Below are 22,165 nucleotides of genomic sequence, written 5' to 3'. Positions count from 1 at the left end.
GAGACCGCGACGGCTGACTTTTCACGCGTCGCGTCCCGTCGCGATATGCCGGTACCCGGCGCCGGGCGCGCGCGACCGCCGCCGACCCGGACCCGGACCCGGGTCGAGGTCGAGCCAAGCACGACAGCGAGGCCGCTGCGGCAGAGACAGCGACGCGCCCCCGCGCCAGAAGCCCAGAACCCTCCCATTTGTTGCCTAGCCCCGGTGACACTAACCAACCAGCCCAGCGGGGGTAACCGCGCTCGTGCATGCACCCAGCCCCCCACCCGCGTGACGGATTAGATGCGGGTGACGGAGTGAGGTGAGTGATTGATTCGCCCCCGGACCTGGAGAATACCACGCGACGGCCGGCGAAACCTGAGAGGCGAAAGCGGCGTGGCCGCGGGAGCGGTTTCCGCTGGTGGTTGCGTCGCGTTGGGTTGTTGTTTTACCTGGTCGGCCGTCCGAATACCACTAATCTAATGCTGGCCCCCCGGCTTCGCGCGTGGCGTGGCCCCCGGCCGGCGGGCGTCCTGCGCCGTGCCGTGCCGTCGCTTTCGCTTTCCGCCCCAGCCCCCAGGCCCGTTCCGGGATCCTCTTTTGCTTTGTTTTCCTCGGCGAGGCTCCCCTTTTGCCTCGCCTTTTCGGGCGCTCCCCTGTCACTGGGGTGGACTCGATCGCGCGCGCTCGCCGTGCACTGAACCTCCAGTTGTACTCCCCTGTCCGCCGGCCCGCCGCATCGGATCGATTCCCCCTGACCTGACTACCTGAACCGAACCGACCACCGCGTCCGACCACCTTTGTAGCTAATCATGTTTTCATCCGGGGACCAAGCAGAACGGGTTGGCTCTATCCGATTGTGTTCGACCTATTGCGTGTTTAGTTGAGAGGGATAAATTCATCCTAATTTTTTATTTGGTTGCAAAGGTTAAGATGGATAGGTTAGATGTCATTGTGACACTGTTAGTAACATTTATCTATGGAGCCCACCTGTCAACGGTGGGGCCCACGTGTCAATATCTTTAATATTTTTTTCACCTTATCTTCTTTCTCCCACCCGCGCCGTCCTCCCCAGTCCCCACCGCCGTCCTCCCCGCTGCGCCGCCTGCCGCCCGCATCCTCCTTGCCCAGCGTCGAACCCGTGGGGGGCGATCTCCCCTAGGCCGAGCTCGAGCTCACCTCGCCCGGTAGCGGAGCCCCCAGGGTGGAGCCCGACACGGGGTGGAGCGCGAGCTCGCCCCGGCTGGCAGCGGAGGCCCCAGACGGAGCTCTCCATGGCCAGCGGCACAGCCCCTTCGCACGTGTGCTCGCCCGCGCCTGACAGAGAAAACATCGAGCGGACGGGAGCGAGGTGGGTTCGATCAGTCCGCTCGATTCGGATGAATCATTGCAACCCGCATCTAAGAGGTATATTACCTTCTGGGTTCATCCCAACTCACAGGAATATCAAACCAAACATGGGTCCAACCTGTTCCAACCCTCAAAACAAAAACACGCTAAGATAGCTGCATTTGCACGTACTACTGCTCCTCCCATCATCGTTCATGCTTCCTTCCCCGGTTGCTTCCTGAGTCCTCCTCACGTACTTAGTATAATACTCCTCGATGACATCCAAAAGGAAGGGCGCAGCGACAGGTTCTTTTCAGCGGCGATCTGGGGAGATTGGGGTACAGCTGCCGGTCTCAAGCTCTCTTTAAACAAAAAACACACCGGTGTGCGATGCGCCTCTCGTCGACAGATCATCCTTGTTCTGATCCCCTTTTGTTTCCCATCTCCCAAAAGCGACACCCCCTCTGCGGTTCCGCCTTGTAAAGTAATCGGGTCTTTCATTAAATTTAGCGGAATCGAAAAGCAGAGGTTGCTGCTGCTGCGCCTGTGCTGAATGCTGATCTGATCCAGTTAAGTGTTGGGTGGGCTTGCATCCATCCATGCGCCACCACCACCATCCACTCTTTGCCTGCCCCCGTGCAGTTCAGTTCAGTCAGTGCTCCATTTCTTCTGATGCCTCCCCCTGTCAGACGCCACTAGGGCTCCGTCGCCACACGTCACAAACATAGTACAGGGGGGATAGATAGATGGATATAGCGCATCCATGCAATTGCTGGCGGCAGATTCTGTCAGCTGGTGGGAGCAGAGAATATATAGTGATCCAAGCTAATGCGCCCGGGATTTCCCCAGCCTACTTGTTAATGCATATCACGCACTCGCATCGCTCTGCTGCCGCGCCTTTTGCTTTCGCTCGAAAGGCAAAGGAGCAGTGGTGCGCGCGCCCCCGGGCCGGACCCGATCGAGCAACGTTGCGGGCTCGCAGCTGGCTACGCGTAGCTTTCGGGAATCAAAGGACGCGCGAAAAAGCCTTAGATTTTGAGATCACAGTCACGATGAACTGAGACTGTGGCTTTTGTTCGTTCCACTAGCGCGATCGATCATGAGCCCGGTCGAGCAGGGGGGCGTACGTGGCGCGATCTGCTTTACAGCGCATTCCGGTGTGCGCATGTCTGACGGACACAGGAGCGAGAGGGCAGCTTGAGAGCCCGAGAGAGATTGCGGCGAGCCAAAAGCTGCTTGATTACAGATCATGGAACGGGCGATGATTGAGGAAAACCTGCAGCTTTTCAGCTGGTAGTTAAGGAATGGCCGGTGCGCAAAACGTCAGGGAAATCTTTACATGTGATTCGTCGTGTGAGATCACGTCTCTTGATAGGAGTGGAGGACCACTTGGTGGTAGTAGTAGCAAAGAGATGTTGCCGGGGCGCATTTCTTCTTCCTGCAGTTCAGAGGGTACATTTCTGAAGGGACTAACTCCTTTCTATCTGTCCGAAAAATATTCCACCACGTAGAAAATTCAAGATGCTCTTCGAGTCTTTTCTTGACTCCTGACCATCGCAGTTGCGAGGGATAAAAATATCACAACCCACCAAGCAGGCACCAAGTTCCGTTCTCTTGGAGAGGAAATTAGTCATCGTCCGATTTATAGTACAGTCATCAACTCATCATCATCTGAGGAAGAATATCACGTATGGTCCTCAACGAATGCTGACCAGAACATCAATGGTCCTCCTCCATCGCGTGCTCACTACGCGGGGCCTCCAACGGTTGGTGCCTGCTGGGCGGCAATCGGTAAAAAACTAAAAATGTTCGAATCCCAGCCCTAGTGCGTGTGAGGAGAGTTCCTTATGCCCATCTCAAAAAAAAAAGAACCAAGCCCATGATAGTATTGCGGATGGATATGGGCTTGTCCGTCCACCGGCGTTCGGCCCATCATCAGCCTTTTAAATTTTATAGGCCCAGTATTGTTCTGTTTTTCCTTTGTTCCCCTATCCATTTTCTCTGCTCAAAATTTGCAGAGCTGGGCTATGGCCTATGGGCCTATGGCCAGGCATACATGATCGCTGCTGCTGCTGACAGACGCCTGACACCAAACCTGGAAGACGAAGGAAACACATGTCCATCGATCACTATACGGTTGTCCCTCTGTTTCCAGCACAGGAGCTGCAGAGCCATGTGCAATGTTCTCTCATTTGAAACCATCGATCCATACCACGTCGAGGCGTGCAATGCAGTCGCGTCGTTTTTGCCAGCCAGTTCATCACCACAAGGTTTCGGCACACGCAGGGCACGCGCATTCCGTCACTTGGCAAGCTCGGATTGGCACCGGGTAGTGCGCGCACGCAAATGCGTGCATGGTGGTTCATGCCGGCGTAGAAGGGTCCCTCGATGTGGAACCAGAAGAACACCGTGGATGCACGCGTTCTGCTCGAACGGAACACATTGTCCCCAAGGGAAATTGGCGAAATGCGTAGAGAGAACTTGCGCGGAAGGAAGGCTCCGTGAACAACTAACTGATCACAACGTTCGTTACTTTGCCTGCAGCTGCAGGGCTGCAGAACCAAAAACTAGGCAACACCGACCGGCCACTCCACGCGGCCGTGCCAAACTGAATCGATGCCAAGCTCACCACACGCCCACGTTCCCAAACTATCCTCCTCGGAGACCAACTCATTAAGCCCCCTCAACTTCTTCATCAGGCCCAGCAGATTCTTAGTGGTGACATGGCCGGAATCCCTCTTCAGAGACACCGAACTGCAACACCAAAACAAAACCAAAAAACCAACTTAACGAAACTGACGAACCAAACGCAAAACAACCAGTGCCGATGAGGGGAGCGAAAAAGCAGCCTGGGGATTCCGACGTCACCTTGGCCTGGAGCGACTGGAGCTCGTCCCGAGTGAACTGCCCTGCAGCATGCATGGGGTCGGTGTCGGGTTCCTTACAGCCGGACACGACGACCCCGACGAATCCGGTCATCTCCTCCGGGCCACGGCCCGATTCCACTCGCAACGGCAGCGGCTGCAAGAGGAATCCCCAGATCGCATGCACGGAGCGGAGGAAAGAGAAGACAGTACGTCTCGTCCGGATCCGGTGGGAGGTGAGGATGGGGGCGATGGAAGGGGCGGCACTAGGAAACCTAGTCGATCGCCATGGGGTGAGGGAGAAGCGAAAGCAGGGCGGCGCGTCTCTATCTATATGCTACTATAATCCCCTTCGCTCCGCCCGTGCGATACCCCCGCCTCGACGTTTTCTTTTTCTTTTTACCCCGTCATTTTTAACTCGCAGAAAAAGTCTCTCCTTTTTTCCCTCCGCGAGAAAAAGCCTCAACGAAACTGCCTCCCAGCAGCCATCGACATACAGGCATATCCGCTCGTGCGCCGCGCGCCGCCCTGATCGCCAGCCGGGGTCACTATCGTCCGCGAGATCATCCGTGCTCCCTGCCCACACCGCCTTCCACGTCCTAGGTCGAGGAGCCGGTCGAGGTCAAGAAGGCCTGGGTCGAGGAGGAGGAGCCCTAGGACGAGGTCGTCAGGTCCAGGAACAAGGAGCCCTAGGACGAGGTCGAGGAACGGACGATGTTGAGAAGCCCTGGTACGACTAGCCATAGGACGACGAGGTCGACAAAGTCCAGGATCCAGGAGCCCTTGGTCGAGATCGACGAGCCCTCCACGTGCGGCGCGGCGACGCACGTGACGCCTACAGCTTCCGCACTGCCATCGCCTCGTCGTCTCTCCACTGCGTCGTCACCGCGAGGAGGCTCGGAGCGGCCTCGTTGACGATCTCGACGGGCCCGTCGTGGGCGCGTACGCCGTGGAAGCTCGGGAGCAGCCTCGTCTTCCCGGTGAAGGGGCTCGTCACGCGGAAGAGGCCGCCGTCGTCGTGGAAGAGGAGCCAGTCGTCGCACGCCGCGCCGAGGAAGCCGGCGGCCTTCTTGTCTGGGAGGCTGGCCACGTGAGCTCCGGGAACCTGAACATCCTCCCGTTCGGGAGCGCGAGGTACGCCATGGCCGGCGGTCTCATATCGCCGTGTAATAAGTCTACTATCATTAATTTGTCCACACATCTTCCACATCGACTTGCACAATGTTCAAGGATTTCTGTTAAAGCTGCTAATAATCACATGGTCATAGCACATGAAATGTATACGGACATCATTCAGAGGAGTCGTCATGCAAGATACTGATTTGCCCACCTTCTATAGGACGACAAGCATTACAGTCACGACAGATCATCGAAATACCAAGTGAAGAATCTATATAAAGGTCGTATTATACTCTGGCCGCTAGCATTTGAGTCTAATATAAATCTGCTCAGGAGTCTACTAATTCGAATGCTAATTCGAATGGTAGTTTCATCACAAGGCTACCAGTTAAAATGCCGCCTAATTCTGCAACAAGCTTCCACTAGAATTGTTTTCTACCTGCAGCCTAATGGATGACCCAACCTTTAGCGAAGTTCAGCTCTAATCTATTGCAGTCCAAAATATTGAGAGGAGATGTGCCTTCTTCTGGCTTATAGTCAGTTCTGGAATAGGGCTAATGATAAAATCTGGAATAGTCAGTTCTTTCGCCGTTTATAGTAGAGATGAAACTCTGAGATGCACCTGAAGCTATATGAAACGATGAAAACATTGTTTAACATTTACTGAACCATGCATCACTTCCTTGCAGTGTCACTGCAGCCTAAACACTACTCAATGGAGCCAATCAAGCAACACACAAATTTCATATGGACAACTAAAATTTTCTTGTGAAATAAACCAAACAACATTGCTAACACTAAGACTATATAACAATGTCATTTATAAAGTCAATGGAGAACTGGCCAGAGAAAGCAACAATGACCCAACAAGTAATCTCTCTATCGCACATCAGCCCCAGTCCATCCACCTAGACTTCTATCCACTTCACTCTGCTGAGCTAGCACACAGCTGCACACACTTTTACATGAATTGCTTATCATTTTTTTACGTGCATCAGATGCTCCCATTTGATTAATAAAGAAAATAACAGAAGCTTGCATATCATGCTGGATGCTGACATCAAGATTGTATTGCGTTTTTAAATTGATAGTTCAGTGCAGAATGTGCGTGTGTTATTTTGTATTTTTGTAGATGGACATAATATAGCTCAGTTAGATGGACATCTAATCTAACGTGTGTTATTTTGTCGTTGTTTAATTATGTGCAGGTTGCCAGGGTAACATATATGGATCCGATGAAAAATAATGAGGGCCGAACTCCATTTGGAGGGCTGCCAAACACCACAAACGGAGATAACATTTTAATACACACGTCCATATCATGAAACACTCTGATTATATCCTATGCTATTACATCGTAGATCTTAACAGCACATCCAATTTACGTCCACAACAAGTCGATCCTAAAGAACGTAAGCGGGAGAGGGATAGGGCTCGATATGCAGCATTGTCTGACGAACAGAGGAATGAGAAAAATAATAGCGTCGTGTCGTGAGGCGTACCAAAGAAAGAATAAAGGTCAATCACTAAACAAGGAAAACATCCATCCTAGAGATTATAACATTGGCAATGCAAATAAATCTATCCAGCTTCCAGGTATTGTTTACTGCTACGAAGTGGGCACATGGTTATCCTGGTGTTTATAGTATGATCCAATTGTTAGGACAGTTATATGTGCTATATTCATTTTGGCGTTATTCAGATGTAGGCTTTGGGGACCTCCCTTCGGAAATCCTGCTGATTATCCGTATTAGTCCCTGGATCAGTAGCTAATATAGTCCTCATCACGTATTAGCATCAAAACAGTAAAAGACGCACAAAAATAATGATTTTCACCTTTGCGTAGCGGGGTGTGGAGCAGTCGCTCACTCCATAGGCAGAATGAATCTAGAACCGGAACCTCTAACCTGTATAACAAAAGTAAGGCTGAGTACACTTATGGTTGCTACTCAGCAAATCCTAACGTTGAAATTATAAAATGCAGGGATGATCAAGGAAAAGGATGTGAGGTTTGGTTTTATCAAGAAACTTATTTTATGCAAGTTGAGGGGAGTTTTGGAAAAGGAAAAGAAAGAAAGTACTTTTATGAAGTTGTTAGCCCTGGATGGGGAGTGCTACCTCCCCTATCAGTTCCCATATTTTAAAGAGCACCAGAGACTGCCAGGGTTCTCTTGGGCCAGATTACGCCTCATCCTGAAATAACTCTCTTAGGGCCTCGACCCTTCCTCACCAACACACAAGTTATGAAAACATATGATTGCTAATCAACGGGACTTTTAACTATGTGGGCTTGTGACCATGAGCCTCGGCTATCCATATAGATTAATGACTTTGCAAAGTTTGTACATTGTACCCATACGTTCGATCAGCTCATACCTTAGCTTTAGGCGGTACTGGCCTACGAGATCCATACCCGCCCGCGTCTATCTCTAGACAGCATTCCCTAGGTCCATCCACGGATATACTGGGGTCTAAGAAGGGGCTACTACCATCCGCCACAAGGATATCATCCCGGGAAAGTGCACACAATGCAAATATATCAAACAGGGTCTCCAACCCCCTCATAGTCAACCCGTGCCGAGTCCTGCTTGAGTATACCCGTTGCCCTCCGTGGTCCCTTGGGATGGAATTCTAGGTTCAGCTAGCGGCGTGTCAATCAAGGTTGTACCTTATATAATGTGTTTATGCTCACCATAGTTCACCTTTGTGCACCCCATTGCAACCCGAAAAATACATCAGATGCAATTCTACCTTAAAGAGAGTTGCAAACCAATTGCAAACCTAAAAAATATGAGTTGCAATTACACAAAACTTTTAACTATGACAGTCGTGCAACCTAAAACGTTACTACAATCCTATTATCAACACGGTGATCAACGTATATATCTTGATTGCAACTCGTATCTTTTTTGAGTTGCAATTAACACTTGATTGCAACTTGTGTATTTGCCAAGTTGCAAAAGGTTTGTTTCTCTGGTTGCAATTGATTTATTCACCAGGTTGCAACTGGGTTGTTTCTCAAGTTGTAATTGAAGGGTGTGCGCACCACAAGTGTATAACATATATCTTTTTATTTGGAAAAAAATGTATGCATAAGTTTTGCTTCCTGAGTATTTTTTTCTTTTTGCATAAGTTGCATCGTTAATTTCTTAGGTTTTTTTAAATGGGTTATGCTGCAACACAGGCACGGAAGCGAAAATATGCATGTTACAGCTAAAACAGCAATCGACGAGGTGCGTGTCTGTGGAGCCGTGTGGGGGCACGAATGCCCAACAAGGGAATGTCGTTGGGCGCCGGCAGCTAAAAAGGGAAAGCAGCACCTGTCGGATATTGATGGTTGCATTCGCTCCCATGCATTCGCTCCCACGCACACTTATTAGATAGACCCGCTGCATAATTGAGAGCGGGTCAAAAGGGATGACACAATTTCCATCGTGAGCTTATTGGATCGTGCGATGTGGGAAGTTCCTGCCTTTTCTTTTCGACGGTGAAAAAATAGGAGCACCCGAGTTGCCATGCTTATTTGTCCCTATGAAATTTAGGGTGCAGTGCCTCCTCCCATCTTCTTCTACTCAAAATTTGTGAAGGTCGAGGCAATTTTTCTTTGAATCACAAACAAACACATGCTTATATACACGCACACACTCTTCCTTTATGAATACATTGACGCAAATTCTACATCATATTAGCACATTCGAGAAATTGAGATGGCTGATTTTAAAATTGACACAATATGGTCGATGAGCATATCGCCTACCACTAACCCTCAAATAATCTTTTTTTAAAAAATACGTGCACATGTATAGGGTTGAAAACTCAAACTGATGTGCACAAGTTTCACCACGAGAAATTTATCCAGCGGAACTACAATCGTATTTCCAAACCTTGACGGCCGCCATTTCAAAAAGAAGAAAAACCTAGGATGCTGCTGGTGCCTGACGCCAACCTGGATGGCTGGAACAAAGCACACGCATATGATCGAAGATTGGGCCACGTTTATCCACTCTGTCTCCAGCGGAGCTGTACAATCACGTGGAATGTTCTCCTCATTTGAAACCATAAATTAGTCGTTCCACGTACCTGTGTTACGCTCTGCAGATGCAATCGTTTCGATCGGTTTCTCCAACCAGGTCACCATTGCATGCAGCTTTACAACCGGACAAAGTGCACAGGTAGTTTCATCTTGGACTATTCTGCACGCATAGGTCGCCCGCTTTGTTGGACCTGGAACGCCGGGCGCGTCCGATCCTGACTTGGAGATTGCCGTATGCGTCGCGTCCCAAAACTATCTCGTTTCAGTGGATTATACGGTTCTCTTGGAAAAAATGCAGCTTTCTGAGAAGAATTTGACTGTCCGCTCAACGGTTTGTCTACGCGAGCGTGCGCGATGGCGTATCCTTCTTCCCATGGCATTGTTTGTCTTTTTACCCTCTTGGCATTCTTTTCTTCTGCAGTTACTATCAGTCTATGGATAAGAACATTATTATTGATGCGATTCAGGTAAAGAATGGGATAGCCTTTTGCGGTTTTGCCTTGGTGAACATTTCGCAAGTTGTTGAACTCAATAAAAGAATGCTCTTTCGAATGCATTATTGTAAGCCAGTCTGTCTACATACAGTACAGTGTCCAGATTCAGCTAGAGAGGCACCCAGCTGATTAGCTGAACATTGCCACTGCCACTAGCACCAAGTTGGTGCTGCACAGACACAAGCACGAAACAAACACACAAGAAAAAGATAATCGAAAATTCTGTACGATTTATCTTTGCATTTTGCAATGACTTGGAGCTACTACTATCATTTACATGTTGCACACTGTCGTGTCAGTAATTGTGTCAGTAATGGGGACAGTAATGTATGTACCTCTGTCCCGGCTGGCGGCCGCGTATATCCGCGCGCTCCCGCGACCCCACCCGCCTGCCACTTTCCGTTGCCCCCGCCCCGCCCCGCCAGCCCACCACGCTGCCCCCACGCGGCGCGGCCTTTTGCGCCGCGAACGTTGCCAGCCGCCGCCTCCGGTTGGTCCGCCCTGCCCGTGCCCCCTGCCAACATTCCAGCCTGCCAACCTCATTGCTTGGATCGCCCGCCGCCCGGTTGTTCGGCGTCCGATGCTGCAGCTTCGAGATGCGTCGTGCTCGCGCAGGTGTCCGATGCCGCGGCGCACGGTGTCGGCGTGGCCGCCATGGCCGCCGCGGCCGCGGTCGGCTCGGTGGCGAAGGTGAGGCCGAGGGTGATGAGCGCCGTGACGGCGACCAGCGCCGCAGCGCCGCCGAACACGCCGTTCCTGGCCACGTAGCAGTCGCCGTCCATCCACCCGCGCCCGTACCGCTGCCCGTGGTTCATGCTCGCCGCCGTCGCCAGCAGGACCACGGCCACCGCGAAGCTCAACCTGCATCCGCGGCAACAACAACGCGATTCAGACTCCTGTTGTTGCTGGAATTACATGTGTCTATGCAGTTGCCATCGCCACTGTCATGTTATACTTACCACGAGAGGACCAGGAGGGCGACGAACGTGGCGCGGCCTCTGCCGGCGGCGCTCTTCTTGGGCTTGGCGGCGTACGCGGTGGTCACGGCTGCGGTGGTGCCCACAAGCTGCGCCACGAAGAGGAAGGCGATGGCGGCCACTCCCAGCTCGAAGGCGGAGCTCCTGGGCAGCGAGCAGAGGCTGCCGTCCAGCTTCACGTCCTTCTCCTGCGCGCACCGACAGACAAGCCCGTCGTCAGATCCGGGGAACCCGCGCGGCGTCTCGCCGGATCGCAGGACGAGGAGGGCAGGCGGAACCGTAACGTACCTTGACCTTGCGGAATTCGGCTGCGAGGGAGCAGGAGAAGGCGGTGGCGCTGAGGAGCGCGACGATGCCGCAGACGGCGGCGCGGCCGGACAACCCCCTGCTCCCCTTCTCCATCGCGCGTTTCACTCCGAGCTGAATTGCAGCGATTGCTCCGTCCCTGCCCACCTAATCCAACTAATAATTCCGCTCTCGGCTGTCTGCTGCCTCGCTTTCCTTCTTGGAAGCACGAGCGCAAGTGATCGTCGTTGTCATCTGCGCCCACCTCTACATATAAACGAGCGAATTTCCACGCGCGGGTCACCGCGAGACGGCGGGTACTAGGAGCGGCGCGTTGAATCAAGCAGGGTTGGTGGGTCGCGGAAGATATCGGAAGAGGTGGAGAAGGAAAGAGACGGGGGAGGCGAGGCCTGGACGCTGCTAAACAATCACATGGACTAGTCCGTTTGGGGAATTTTCTAGCTTTGTTGTGGTGGCGTAATAGAAGGGGTGGAGGAAGAAGAAGAGGAGGAGGAGGAGGAGGGAATTGGTAAAAGGGGAGGCTCCGAATTCGGATCCTCGCTAGGTGATTGAATGATCGGCGGACGAGTGGACCGGTTGGCGGGCTAGCTTGGTCAGCCTGCCAGGTAGGCCCCCGTTTGGGCTCGTGAGAGCTCGGAAAGCCTGCAAGAAAAGAATCATCATGCATCATCGTGGGCTCGTGGCTCCCTAATCCTCCTAATCGCAGCAATTGTTTATGCGCCACGAGGGTAGTGTTAGCCTGATGATGCAATCGTTTAGCGTCGCTTTAGACCACTCGTGTCGTGTCAATGTGTCATGGTCGAGCCGCCCAGAATGGCCGGGGAACACATGAACAGCTAGTGGCGAAAGCCGGAGGGAAACTTGAGAAAGACCGGGAGGACGACAGGAGCGAGGGCGAGTCGGATGGCGCGGAATCGGCAAACCCCCTTTGCGCCTTTCAACCCTCCCTTTGCCGCTGTCTTTGCGTCCGCGGGGAGGCAGCTCGACGGGGACGTCGGGTGGCGCCGTGGCCGCCTTTTCCCGGCGGCCATTTTCGGCGGGTTGGGCGGCGCGCCCCGGCGGGCAGGCGCGGGGCGCCGATGCATGCATGGTCCCGCGCTTCCCCACCAAGCCTCTGCGCCTGGGCGCCCCGCTACGAGGTTGGACTCCTCCGTCCTCTGCACCTGGGCCCAGCTTCGACGTAGGACCCGACCCCCTAGCTCTCTGGGGCTAGGCCGCTACGCCGGCAGTCTTCTCGTTGGACTAGGCCGCGTGCGGATTACGGGAGTGCGCGTGTGGCCCAGCGGGCTAGTTGGGAGCCAACGATCCGTCGAATCCGGCCGCACATCGTCGCCGGAAGGAACGCACGCACCGCTTTCCGATCCGTGGCGCCGATCTCCTCCGCTGCGCCGTCGATTTGACCGATCCCTAGACCCTAGTGGCCGGGCGGCGGAGGCGGTGCGGGATGATTGCGCTTCCACCACGAGCGGACCCGGACGGACGATGCCGTCTGACCATCTCCATCGACGGTAACCGATCGCTCGGTCATATCTGTGGAGACAAAACCGTTGCGCGGGCCCCTGCACTGCAGGAGATACGCGGTTCGTTAGCCTTTTCTTGGTGGCCTGGACCTGGAGGCTGGAGCCAGGCAGCCAGCTCGTCCAACTCCCAAGCCTGGCAGGTATCGTTCGTTGACCTGGCTGCCTTGTAAGAAGCGAAGCCGCCGTCCGACATGGACTGCTTATCCTCACCGGACAAACTCCATAGCGCACCAACGAAAACGAAACCGTGGTCGGCCCATCGTTGTATTGCATCGCTGATCGCTCCGTCAACGAGGATATGAACCGGGGTGATCCGGTTGAACGTTCTCAAGCTCTGCAGTAGGTGTAGGTCGCCGTCTTCCTCCGGAGGATTTCGATCAGGCAGGGTCGTGGGGTAGCGGATTAGTACTATTTGATTGGGTATCTGCGGGTCGACATAGCGCGGGTCTATTCGTGATGTTAAGAGGGTGTTTGGATCTTAGAGCTAAAGTTCAGTCCGTGTCACATTGAATATTCAGAGGCTAATTAGAAGAACTAAATATAAGTTAATTGTAAAACTAATTACACAAATGGAGGATAAATGGCGAGACGAATCTATTAAACCTAATTAATACATCATTAGCAAATGGTTACTGTACCAGCACATTATCAAATCATGGCTAATTAGTCTTAATAGATTCGTCTTGCCGTTTAGCCTCCATCTGTGTAATATGTTTTGTAAATAGTCTATGTTTAATACTTCTTATTAGTATCTAAATATTCGATGTGACAGGGACTAAAATTTAGCCCGGGATCTAAACACCCCTAAGTCGGCGGAATCTACCGCGACACGTCTCCCGCATTGAGCCCGATCCTGGTATAAAATTAAGGTGCCCTGTCGGCCCTGCACCAGAAGTTTATGCACGTTTCAGGTTTACTCGGCGAAGCAAAGCATCTTAAACAAATGCATCGGCTAGGCTAGTGACGCCTTTTCGGTGCCTACGGGACAGCAGTCATGTTCCTTTGTGCCAAGGACGTACCAACAAAGGCTGCAGCGTTAGAGTAATTTCAGCAATGATCTTTAGATCAAAACATCTAAAGATAAAATGGAGATTCTCTCTATTTTTTAAGATCATAAAAATATTTCTAACTCCAACAATAATCTTATGGACAGAGGGCTCCTTAAAAATCCCCAGGAATGGAGGGTGGAGGGGAGAGTTTGGAGGCCTCTCCAAAATATGAAGATAAGTAGATAGTTTGCCGGAGTGCGTTTTTTTACTTAACCCTCTAAACTTAGAATACGGGGCTCTAAACTTAAAATAGGAGGGTTTGCTGAAGTTGCTCGCAGTCACAATTTTCTTTTTTAATCCCTAATAAGACCCTAACGCATGCTAACATGTAAATTTCTAAGTACATTTTCCCCAACATCCGGTACATAATGGCATCGTTCAGGGGGTTTACTGTAGAGAAGAAAGTATTCGAAGAAAAATATCAAAAACAAAGAAAGTAGTTTAACATAAGTTGTTTTAACATGAGAAATACATATCACAATATAATTCAAATTTCCTAACTGACTTAATTTTGGGTTCTTTGAATTTAGATTCTCTTTTTAGCAACGATTCCTTGAATTTAGAGGGACACTTTTTTTTTGGGAAAAAAACGCTCCTTTCTAAAGAAGGAACCACGCTAGGCCCGGCCCAATCCGAATATGTTACCACTTCACTACAAACCCAATTATGACAGATGTTTCGGCCCGATTCTCGGCCCATCCCGACCGTCGTGGCCTTTTCGGCTGCGGCCGACGGACCAAGCGGTCCAGCAGCCAAGCACGCTACTGACGTCTCCCCTCCCAAAGTCTGGGGCTCTGGGCGTGGAGAGCGGAGCGAGCGAGAGCCCCGGCCGGAGCCGGACGCGGCGTCTGTTCCTTTCGTGCCGCTTCGTGGTGGCGCCCACCGCCACCTCACCTCACCACCTGTAGCAATAGCACGATCCATGGAATAGACTACTCCAGTCTCCAACGCGGCCGGTGCCGACGGCAGCGACAGCCTATCCCCAACCACGCTCTGCTCCACCACCCCACCTCCGCCGCTGGCTGCGGTTCGTTCCGGCGCGGCGGACGCCGATAAAGGAGGGTGAGGCGGCAGGAGCAAGGGGAGGGGATCGGCGATGAGCTTCGCGGATCTGGAGGCGGGGGCGGTCAGGGCGCCCCTGGGCAGGAAGGCGAGAGGGGGCCCCAGCGACGCGCGCGGGCTCGTCTTCCAGATCACCACCGCCGTGGCTTCCTACCGCCGCCTCCTCAACTCGCTCGGCACGCCCAAGGACACACCCACCCTTCGCGATCAACTGTGCGTCGTCGAACTCCTCTTACGCTTGCTTATTCTGCAATCAGCATCAACCCATGCGTCATTTGCTAATTGGAGTACTAGTTAACAATTCCTAGTTCAAGTTTGGAGCAATTAGTCACTCTCTGGTCTAATGCTTTCAACCTTTGATTCCCTCGCAGGCAGAAGACTAGTCAGAACATTCTTCAATTGGCAAAGGATGCGAAAGATAAGCTCCAAAAGGCTGCTGAAGCTGACAAGAGCATCGATACTAGTGTTAGTAGTGATTTCTTACTTAGTTAAGCTCCTTTAGTTTCATCATTGCTATTGTTTTCATGCATAGTGCTGTTGAAGTAATTGATTGTAGTAAACATAATTATCTGTGATTGCTTCCGGTCTGTACATGTATAGTACAATCTTAGCTGTGACAGTACTCAGGGATTTTTGGTGTTACTTACAGGCAGACAAGAGGGTTGCTGATATGAAGCTTGCCAAAGATTTCGCTGCCACTATGGAGGAGTTCAGGAAACTTCAAAATCTTGCGATTCAGAGGGAGACGGCATATAAGCCAATTGTTCCCCAGAATGCTCAGTCAAAGTAATTTCCGTTCACAATTAAACCAATCCACACTGAAGTTTATCTCCTGCCATAGAAATGCTTCAGTTTGTCTATAAATCACATTAAATACACAAGTTACTATTCATAAGATGTGAATTCAGGCTAAAATGGACTATTTGCTAGCTAATATAAACTACATTGCCACAATTGTTCGAAAGAGTAATGTTATTTTGGATAATTAGATGCAGTATGTAAGTGAACCATGCTGACTAAGCAGGCCACACACGATAGTAAACTCTACTCATCCTTGACTTGAGTTTGCTAGAATGTTCATGGCAAATGATTCCTCCATGCTCATGAAAATCTCCCCCAGAAATTTTGCCTGGTTTAATATTGACTGTTTTCATTTGACTAGCTGCTGCAGCATTTGCATACAAATTCAGTCGTTTATCATCTATTTTTTACTGTGGCATTTAAATGGAGCAGCTCTTCTTCCGGCCTTTTGCTCTTTTGTTTCTCCAGAAAAATCGTGTATGGAGAAATTCCACTGTAATCCACACATATGGTTTTGCAGATGGTTATAAGTGGGCCTTCGTTTTTCTTCTGTATCACGACCCTATTATTGACTTGTGATCTACTTGATGCTTCACTTAGTGTTATCCAAACTTGATAATTTCAATTGTGCTGTTTTGATTGGGTTGTATGCTAATCTTCTGGATGTTATTGTGGTCATTCCGATGCAGCTACTACAGATGACAGAAGTGATTTTAATTGTTCTGTTTTGATTGGGTTATCTGCTAATCATCTGAATGTTGTTGTGGTCATTGCGATGCAGCTATACTATGGATGACAGAAGTGCTGACTCTGGTAATATGCCTGAGCAGCGTGCACTACTTGCTGAATCAAAAAGGTCAGTATCGAGCTATTAGTTGGTACTCAGGTGTAAGCTCAGTTCAAAACTCTTTAGTGCTTTTGGCAAATGTGGGTTTGACTAGACATGTTAGGATATCTGGTAACTATTGTTTACTTGAAAAAACACAAGGTTCAGCTAAACCTTATGTCCTGTGCATGGCAAATTTGCCGTGATTTTGTGGTGACACTATAGGTGCTGCATTGTTTCTTAGTTGATACAAGTGAGCCATCATGTGGTTTTAGAAATATAACGTCTGCTCAAGAGAGGGAGAGAAGTTTTATGCTAACAGTCAAACAATGTTTGATGGGAGTGGATGGAAAATTGTGTTTGTGTCCAATGAGGCACACCGCATTGAAATATAACCTGCAAGCTAAACATATTATGTGAGCTGACAACTTCAATATTGTAGGCAAGATTTGTAGAATCCTGTTTGCTGTCTTTTCTGATAAATTTCCATGTTATTTTGAAGGCAAGAGGTGCTGCAATTGGATAATGAAATTGTTTACAATGAAGCTATCATCGAGGAAAGAGAGCAAGCCATTCAAGAGATCCAACAACAGATTGGTGAAGTACATGAAGTGTTCAAGGATCTTGCTACACTTGTACATGCCCAAGGAGTTATAATTGGCAAGTTTATGCATTGTATGGTACATATGCTGCCCTGTTTCTCAGCCTCCTAACTTAAGTGTACTGTTCTGTTCCAGAGGAAATCGACACGAACATTGAAAATTCTGCATCGGCAACTAAAGAGGCAAAGAGAGAAGTCGGCAAAGCAGACAAGACTCAGAAATCAAATTCTTCCCTGGTATGTTCAGACTAATGCAAATTACTGAAGCTTAATTGTTTTAACTATTTCCACCTTACAAATCCTTATGTTGGCAGCTTTGCTTGCTTATGGTCATCTTTGGGGTCGTGCTGCTTGTTGTGATAATAGTTCTGGCAGCTTGAGACAGGCAATCTTTCATCTTACAAAGCGATTCTGTGGAGTTCAGTATTGAAGACTAGATCTCTGAAAATGGTTCTTGTCTAACCGTCACGTTGTGTGCAAAAAATATAGACAGCGGATTTAGAAGCCTCTTTTACGTTTTGTGATTTGTGAGTGCACGTTCCTTTGTCATGCGTGAGTCCTTTTTTAATGGCTTGCCTTGAGTGAACAGTGATGCTCGTTTGCTCCTTCCGGTTTTGGAAGTTCGCTTGGGTGTGATTCTGTAACTCTGTAAGTATCTGCATCCAATAAAGGAAATAGATGATTTCCTCCATACTAATTTTGTTTCTTGGATTAAAAAAAAGTGACTGAAAAGCTTGTTCATCACTGCCACTGATTATTTGACATGGCGAGGAACGTTGCGAAGACGGTCGATTACCTATTGGTCCTGAACTCATGATTTCTTTGGCACAGAACTTTATTCATTGTCTATTGGGTTGCTCCAATTCGGCCACTGTTTTTTTTTCGACAAATTCGGCCATTGATGATATGTGGCAGGCTTGTGCTGCAATAGCCAGCCCATCGACATGCTCCGGCGGCCTCTGTTGCCATCAGGCCCATGTGTTGTTAACTAGATGATGTGGAATCGATGGTGGAAATGGATGGGGTGGGTCCATCTTGCCAAAAAGATTAGGAAACCGGCTGGGACGACGCCGCGGCCAGCGGGCAACATGCGCACTGCCGGCGCGGCCACCGGTGATTCAAAGCCAAAGGTGAACAGCGAGGAAGACGAAGAAGCCATCTGCTAGCAAGGAAGACGAAGACGACAACTGCAACTGATTAGAAAGACGAAGGCAAAGCGTCGATTTGGGTCGTGCTGGGTCGACCAACCACCTACTCGATCTCCCTTGGGACCACTTCTAAGAAATCCCTCAAAACGATCAGTGGTAAAGGAAGAAGAGAAAGGAATCGTGTGGCTTACTTTTTCATGTGTTAAGGATTTGCTGAAGCAAAATAAATGCAGGACCGTGCTTTAGCTGGGGTAGGACACAATTGATCGGTTTCACCAGAACTGTACAACACTTGATTACGACTTGGCTACGGACATTGCACGATCACTCGTGCGCAAATGTGCAAGAGACACCTCTCCTCCACGTTGCGGCAGACCTCCGTAAGAAAGAGATTAGGGAGATAAGCGCCGGTTGCCGGACAAGATGAGCGGGTCATGAACTCATAATCGCTTGCGCACTCCATATATATCCTACCCATTGTACCTGTCACGTGTCGCTCATATATTAAAAAAGCATGATCATGGTTAGCCGTGCGTTGGTCTTTCGGTTGCCCCGTTCCAATCCCTCCAGTTTCCGGCGGGTAGCGGTGAAAATGGTGATGGAAATTCCCGACTGACTGAGTTTCATTTCCGATTCTATCCAAACATAAAACTTGACATTTCTAATCATTTTTACCTCTACATTGCATTTCTGATAAAATAATCGATTTTGAAAATATAGTAAATTTCCGATCGAGCGAGCTTCATCCCGACAATGGTGATTTCGTTTCCGATTATCGCCGTCAGTGCTTCCACACTATCGATCCACGACCCGCAACGCCGTGACTGCGCCTGCGCGCGCGTGTCCCCCCGTGTCCCGCGCCCACGGCCTCGGGTTCGCTGGCACGCTGCGATCTGTCGCGGAACCGGCACGACGCTGCCAAGCCAAGCCTTGTAGTCCCTCTTGCGCCGATACCGATCCATCATATTCCCTCCCCGATTGGACGACGCCGATCCACTCCTCCCCACGCGCATCCTGTCTGCCGGCCGGCTCCTCCAGCCGCGAGCGGTGTCTGTCCCTTGTCCGGCTCGGCAAGCTTAACCTACCCGATCGCCGCGAGATCGACGGAGCCAAACTGCCAAAGCTTCCCCGAGAGAAGACGATAAGGCATCCGCATGTGTGCTCGCCACGGACTCCGTGGCCACTAGCAAACCCGCCAGATCGGCAGCTTGGACCGCACGCGCTAGCCGGCGGCTCTCGTACGCGCGGCATGCCCCCGCACTCGTGCAGCAGCACTTTACTCGCGTGTCGCGTGCCTGCCCTCACGTCCAAGGCAGCTGTGTTCATTGTTCTCGCGTGTGACGGTGCATCCCGTCTGTTGGTATCAAATGAATTTGACACAAACAGATTTAAAACTCAATTAGAAAAACTGATCTCCTTTACAACAGAGTAAGGTTCTCCTTTTACAGTGATCTATGACCTACTTTATATTTCTAAAATGTTCTTACTCAACCATTATACTATATTCCAAAGATATGCCGTACGTAAAAATCATTGAGGAACACGTGCGTAAATTGAATTTTTTTCACATGATCACGTTTCTCACGCCTTCCGCCCTCTAACTTTGGGACTTCGTCTTCATTTTGGGTTGAACACCTAGCCTTAAGCCTTCGTCCGCGTCCCAAACCGAACGCTCAGCCTCGAGACTTCTGCTTCGTAGAGTGTTATCGAAAGGCCTTAACCTTGAGTCACTCCCTCCTGAGTGCCATTCATGAGTAAAGAATATAAAGATAAAAGCTCGGTGCATGGGAAAGATTCCATACACTCAAGGGTTGCCCCATTGGGAGTTAGTCATCACTGTCGTCAATTATTACCCTTGAGTCCTTCCAGAAGCATTCACGATGCCTTCTCGGAACATGCGAGGTTAAACTTAGGTCATGCTACCGTCGTTCGAGGGTAGCTGAGCTTTGTATTTAGCTTGGAACCCGCGAGCTAGAAAGGTTCCGCGCTTTTTAACACCTGACGTACAATCTCACGAGGTTAAACGTTTTCTACAACTGCGACCGAGGTAATTGACTTTTTAGCGATCCCAACAGATCCTTTGCTCTTGAGAGATCTATCTGCCGGACTTACGAGGTAGGTTGCCGTTCTTACTCTTGCTTATCATGTCCGTCCACGCATGCAAGCAGCAGGTAGTAGCACATGTACAGTTGGGTACGGTGGCCGTTCGTTACGATCTGTGCCTGCTGCGCGTAACAGGGGAGATGGGCCACGGCGCCACTTTGAGCCAATCGATTTGCTGGCTGTCCGTGACGGTGCTGCTGCTTGTCCTTCTCCAGGCTTGGTGGCTGTGTTGATCTGAAACTGCATGGATCTGCATGATTTCCTGTGAGCATCTGACGACTGTCTTGTTAGACCAGGAGAGTTGCTGTCCACTTGCCAAGTTAAATTTTAGCGAGCCAGCAAGAAATTCGTGGTCCAAAAGACTTGCCATCTGACTTGCTATCCTATCTCGCTGGCCAAACTTCGTGAGCCTATGTCGCTGGCCAATGTGGCTTGCCAAGTGTGGGTCCCACGCGCCTATCTCCTGCGCTCGCTCTCCCGGCCACACCATCACTCCTCCGCCAAGCAACCGCTCCTCCCCGCGCTACCCGCCCCACGTCACATCGGCGTTGTCGTCGGCTCTCCCATCCCCACCGGTGCCGGTGGGGCCCGCGAGCCGCCGCTTCTCGGGGGACTCGACATCCCCAACCTGAAGAAGCGTGGCGGCACGCGTAGCTGGATCCCCGTCGAGGCCGCCATGACCTCTATGGAGACACTTGGAGATCGATAAGGCCACCATGATGCGGCGCTACGAGCTTCCTGCGCGGGCCCTCTGCCTAGTCGACCCGCCCCATTCTTCCTCGAGGTCGCTGCCTCCGTTGCAGCCTTGAGATTGGAGGGGAAAACAGAGGGGGATAGGATAGGGATGGGGCGTGGAGGCAAAGGAGGCCGCCGTTGGGGTGGGCTCGAGCTCCAGCGCTGGGTGAGTGCGAGCTTCGGTGCCAGCAGCTCCATGTCCTAGGTGCAGGAGGGGGAGGGGGTGGGGTGCCGGTGGTGCGACGTTGGATGCAAAGGAGTTTAGCGGTGGGAAGGAAGGGAAAGGAAGGAGAGGGAGGAAGGGGACGATGCGTGGGACCCACGCATCAGTGTGTGGGGAGGGAGAGTTGAAGGAGGGTATTCTAGAGAGGCAACTAGCAGTTGGTATTTGGAGAGTGGGAAATTGATAGTCTGTTGGAACGAGCAATTCAATAAAAAAGAAATATTTTTATCAACTTAGATAGAGAGTAAAAATGGGTAGCCTCATTTTACCGGCCACTTGGCCTGTCCATGGCCTGCGCTAAAATTCTTTCCCCAAATCCTGCTTCTCCACCGTGTTTCCAACGGACATCAACCGGACTGTTATTATACCTGCGACTGCGAGTGGGGCAACCGTCCGTACGCCCTTTTAATCCACCGCGGTTGAGGGCGTCCTGCGTGCGTGCGCCGGTGGTCACGGCACGCCGTTCCCGGCGGCTCACGACGCTAGGGTGTGGTGGTGTGCGAGAAAAATCCGCGATGGGCCCGAGAAGCACAATGCGCCCAATTGTCGCGTCGCGCGCTTGGGTAATTGCGACCCGGGGGACCTAAGGACATTGGCAATTTGGCATGTTTGCGTGCTCCAACAACCCTGGCACCCTCCCAGCCGATCGACGACGGCTTTGTTTCTACTCCCCTTCTATTCTTCGCCCCCGTGCCCATCAATGCGATTGTTTCCGACTGTGTACGTTCGTGGCTCGGCTTAGCCAATCTAACCTTATGAGCAAAGGCATTCAGCAATCAGCGCCCGTAGCAGCCGTGTACTCCATCCATGTGCGCCCGTAGAAATACTGTACATTTTCGGCTGGAAGGCCCGAGTACTGTTCACGTGCAGGCGAGCGACTAGTCATCGCAGGGTACCTCCTCGGTTCGGGGCCAAAGGTCATGGGCTCATGGCCGTCCATCTAGGACGATCCAACGGTTGGGAGACGCCTTCTCCGACGACTCGTGCTAGGAATTG

The 22,165-nt window shown here is 51.0% G+C and overlaps 2 protein-coding genes across 2 annotated transcripts; one reads left to right on the top strand and one right to left on the bottom strand.

The window, feature by feature from the left end:
* Window positions 1-9,846: 9,846 nt before the first annotated feature.
* LOC101782191 lies at window positions 9,847-11,697 on the bottom strand. The gene is made up of 3 exons (XM_004953538.4): window positions 11,084-11,697; window positions 10,778-10,983; window positions 9,847-10,679 (listed from the first exon to the last, which is right to left on the bottom strand). Exons 1-3 carry the CDS (start codon window positions 11,195-11,197, stop codon window positions 10,358-10,360), a joined length of 642 nt encoding a protein of 213 aa, XP_004953595.1. The 5' UTR covers window positions 11,198-11,697; the 3' UTR covers window positions 9,847-10,357.
* A 2,778-nt stretch (window positions 11,698-14,475) lies between these two features.
* LOC101781792 (syntaxin-22) lies at window positions 14,476-17,657 on the top strand. The gene is made up of 7 exons (XM_004953537.4): window positions 14,476-14,945; window positions 15,104-15,197; window positions 15,382-15,518; window positions 16,315-16,389; window positions 16,862-17,019; window positions 17,097-17,197; window positions 17,275-17,657. The coding sequence occupies exons 1-7, from the start codon at window positions 14,767-14,769 to the stop codon at window positions 17,338-17,340; spliced, it is 810 nt and encodes a 269-aa protein (XP_004953594.1). The 5' UTR covers window positions 14,476-14,766; the 3' UTR covers window positions 17,341-17,657.
* Window positions 17,658-22,165: the final 4,508 nt, after the last annotated feature.

The sequence above is a fragment of the Setaria italica genome, chromosome I (genome assembly GCF_000263155.2).
Source record: "Setaria italica strain Yugu1 chromosome I, Setaria_italica_v2.0, whole genome shotgun sequence".
NCBI classification, from domain to species: Eukaryota; Viridiplantae; Streptophyta; class Magnoliopsida; order Poales; family Poaceae; genus Setaria; species Setaria italica.
The sequence above is the reverse complement of the archived record's forward strand: the minus strand, read 5'-3'. Positions and strand labels throughout refer to the sequence as shown.

Bases quoted from the DNA above. Each gene is read 5' to 3' on its own strand.
- LOC101782191 (XM_004953538.4), bottom strand. From the start codon at position 11,197: ATGGAGAAGGGGAGCAGGGGGTTGTCCGGCCGCGCCGCCGTCTGCGGC. The intron at 10,984-11,083 runs GTACGTTACGGT...CGGTGCGCGCAG, and splicing joins CCGAATTCCGCAAGGTCAAG to GAGAAGGACGTGAAGCTGGA. The intron at 10,680-10,777 runs GTAAGTATAACA...CCGCGGATGCAG, and splicing joins GCCCTCCTGGTCCTCTCGTG to GTTGAGCTTCGCGGTGGCCG.
- LOC101781792 (XM_004953537.4), top strand. From the start codon at position 14,767: ATGAGCTTCGCGGATCTGGAGGCGGGGGCGGTCAGGGCGCCCCTGGGC. The intron at 14,946-15,103 runs GTGCGTCGTCGA...ATTCCCTCGCAG, and splicing joins CCCACCCTTCGCGATCAACT to GCAGAAGACTAGTCAGAACA. The intron at 15,519-16,314 runs GTAATTTCCGTT...ATTGCGATGCAG, and splicing joins CCCCAGAATGCTCAGTCAAA to CTATACTATGGATGACAGAA.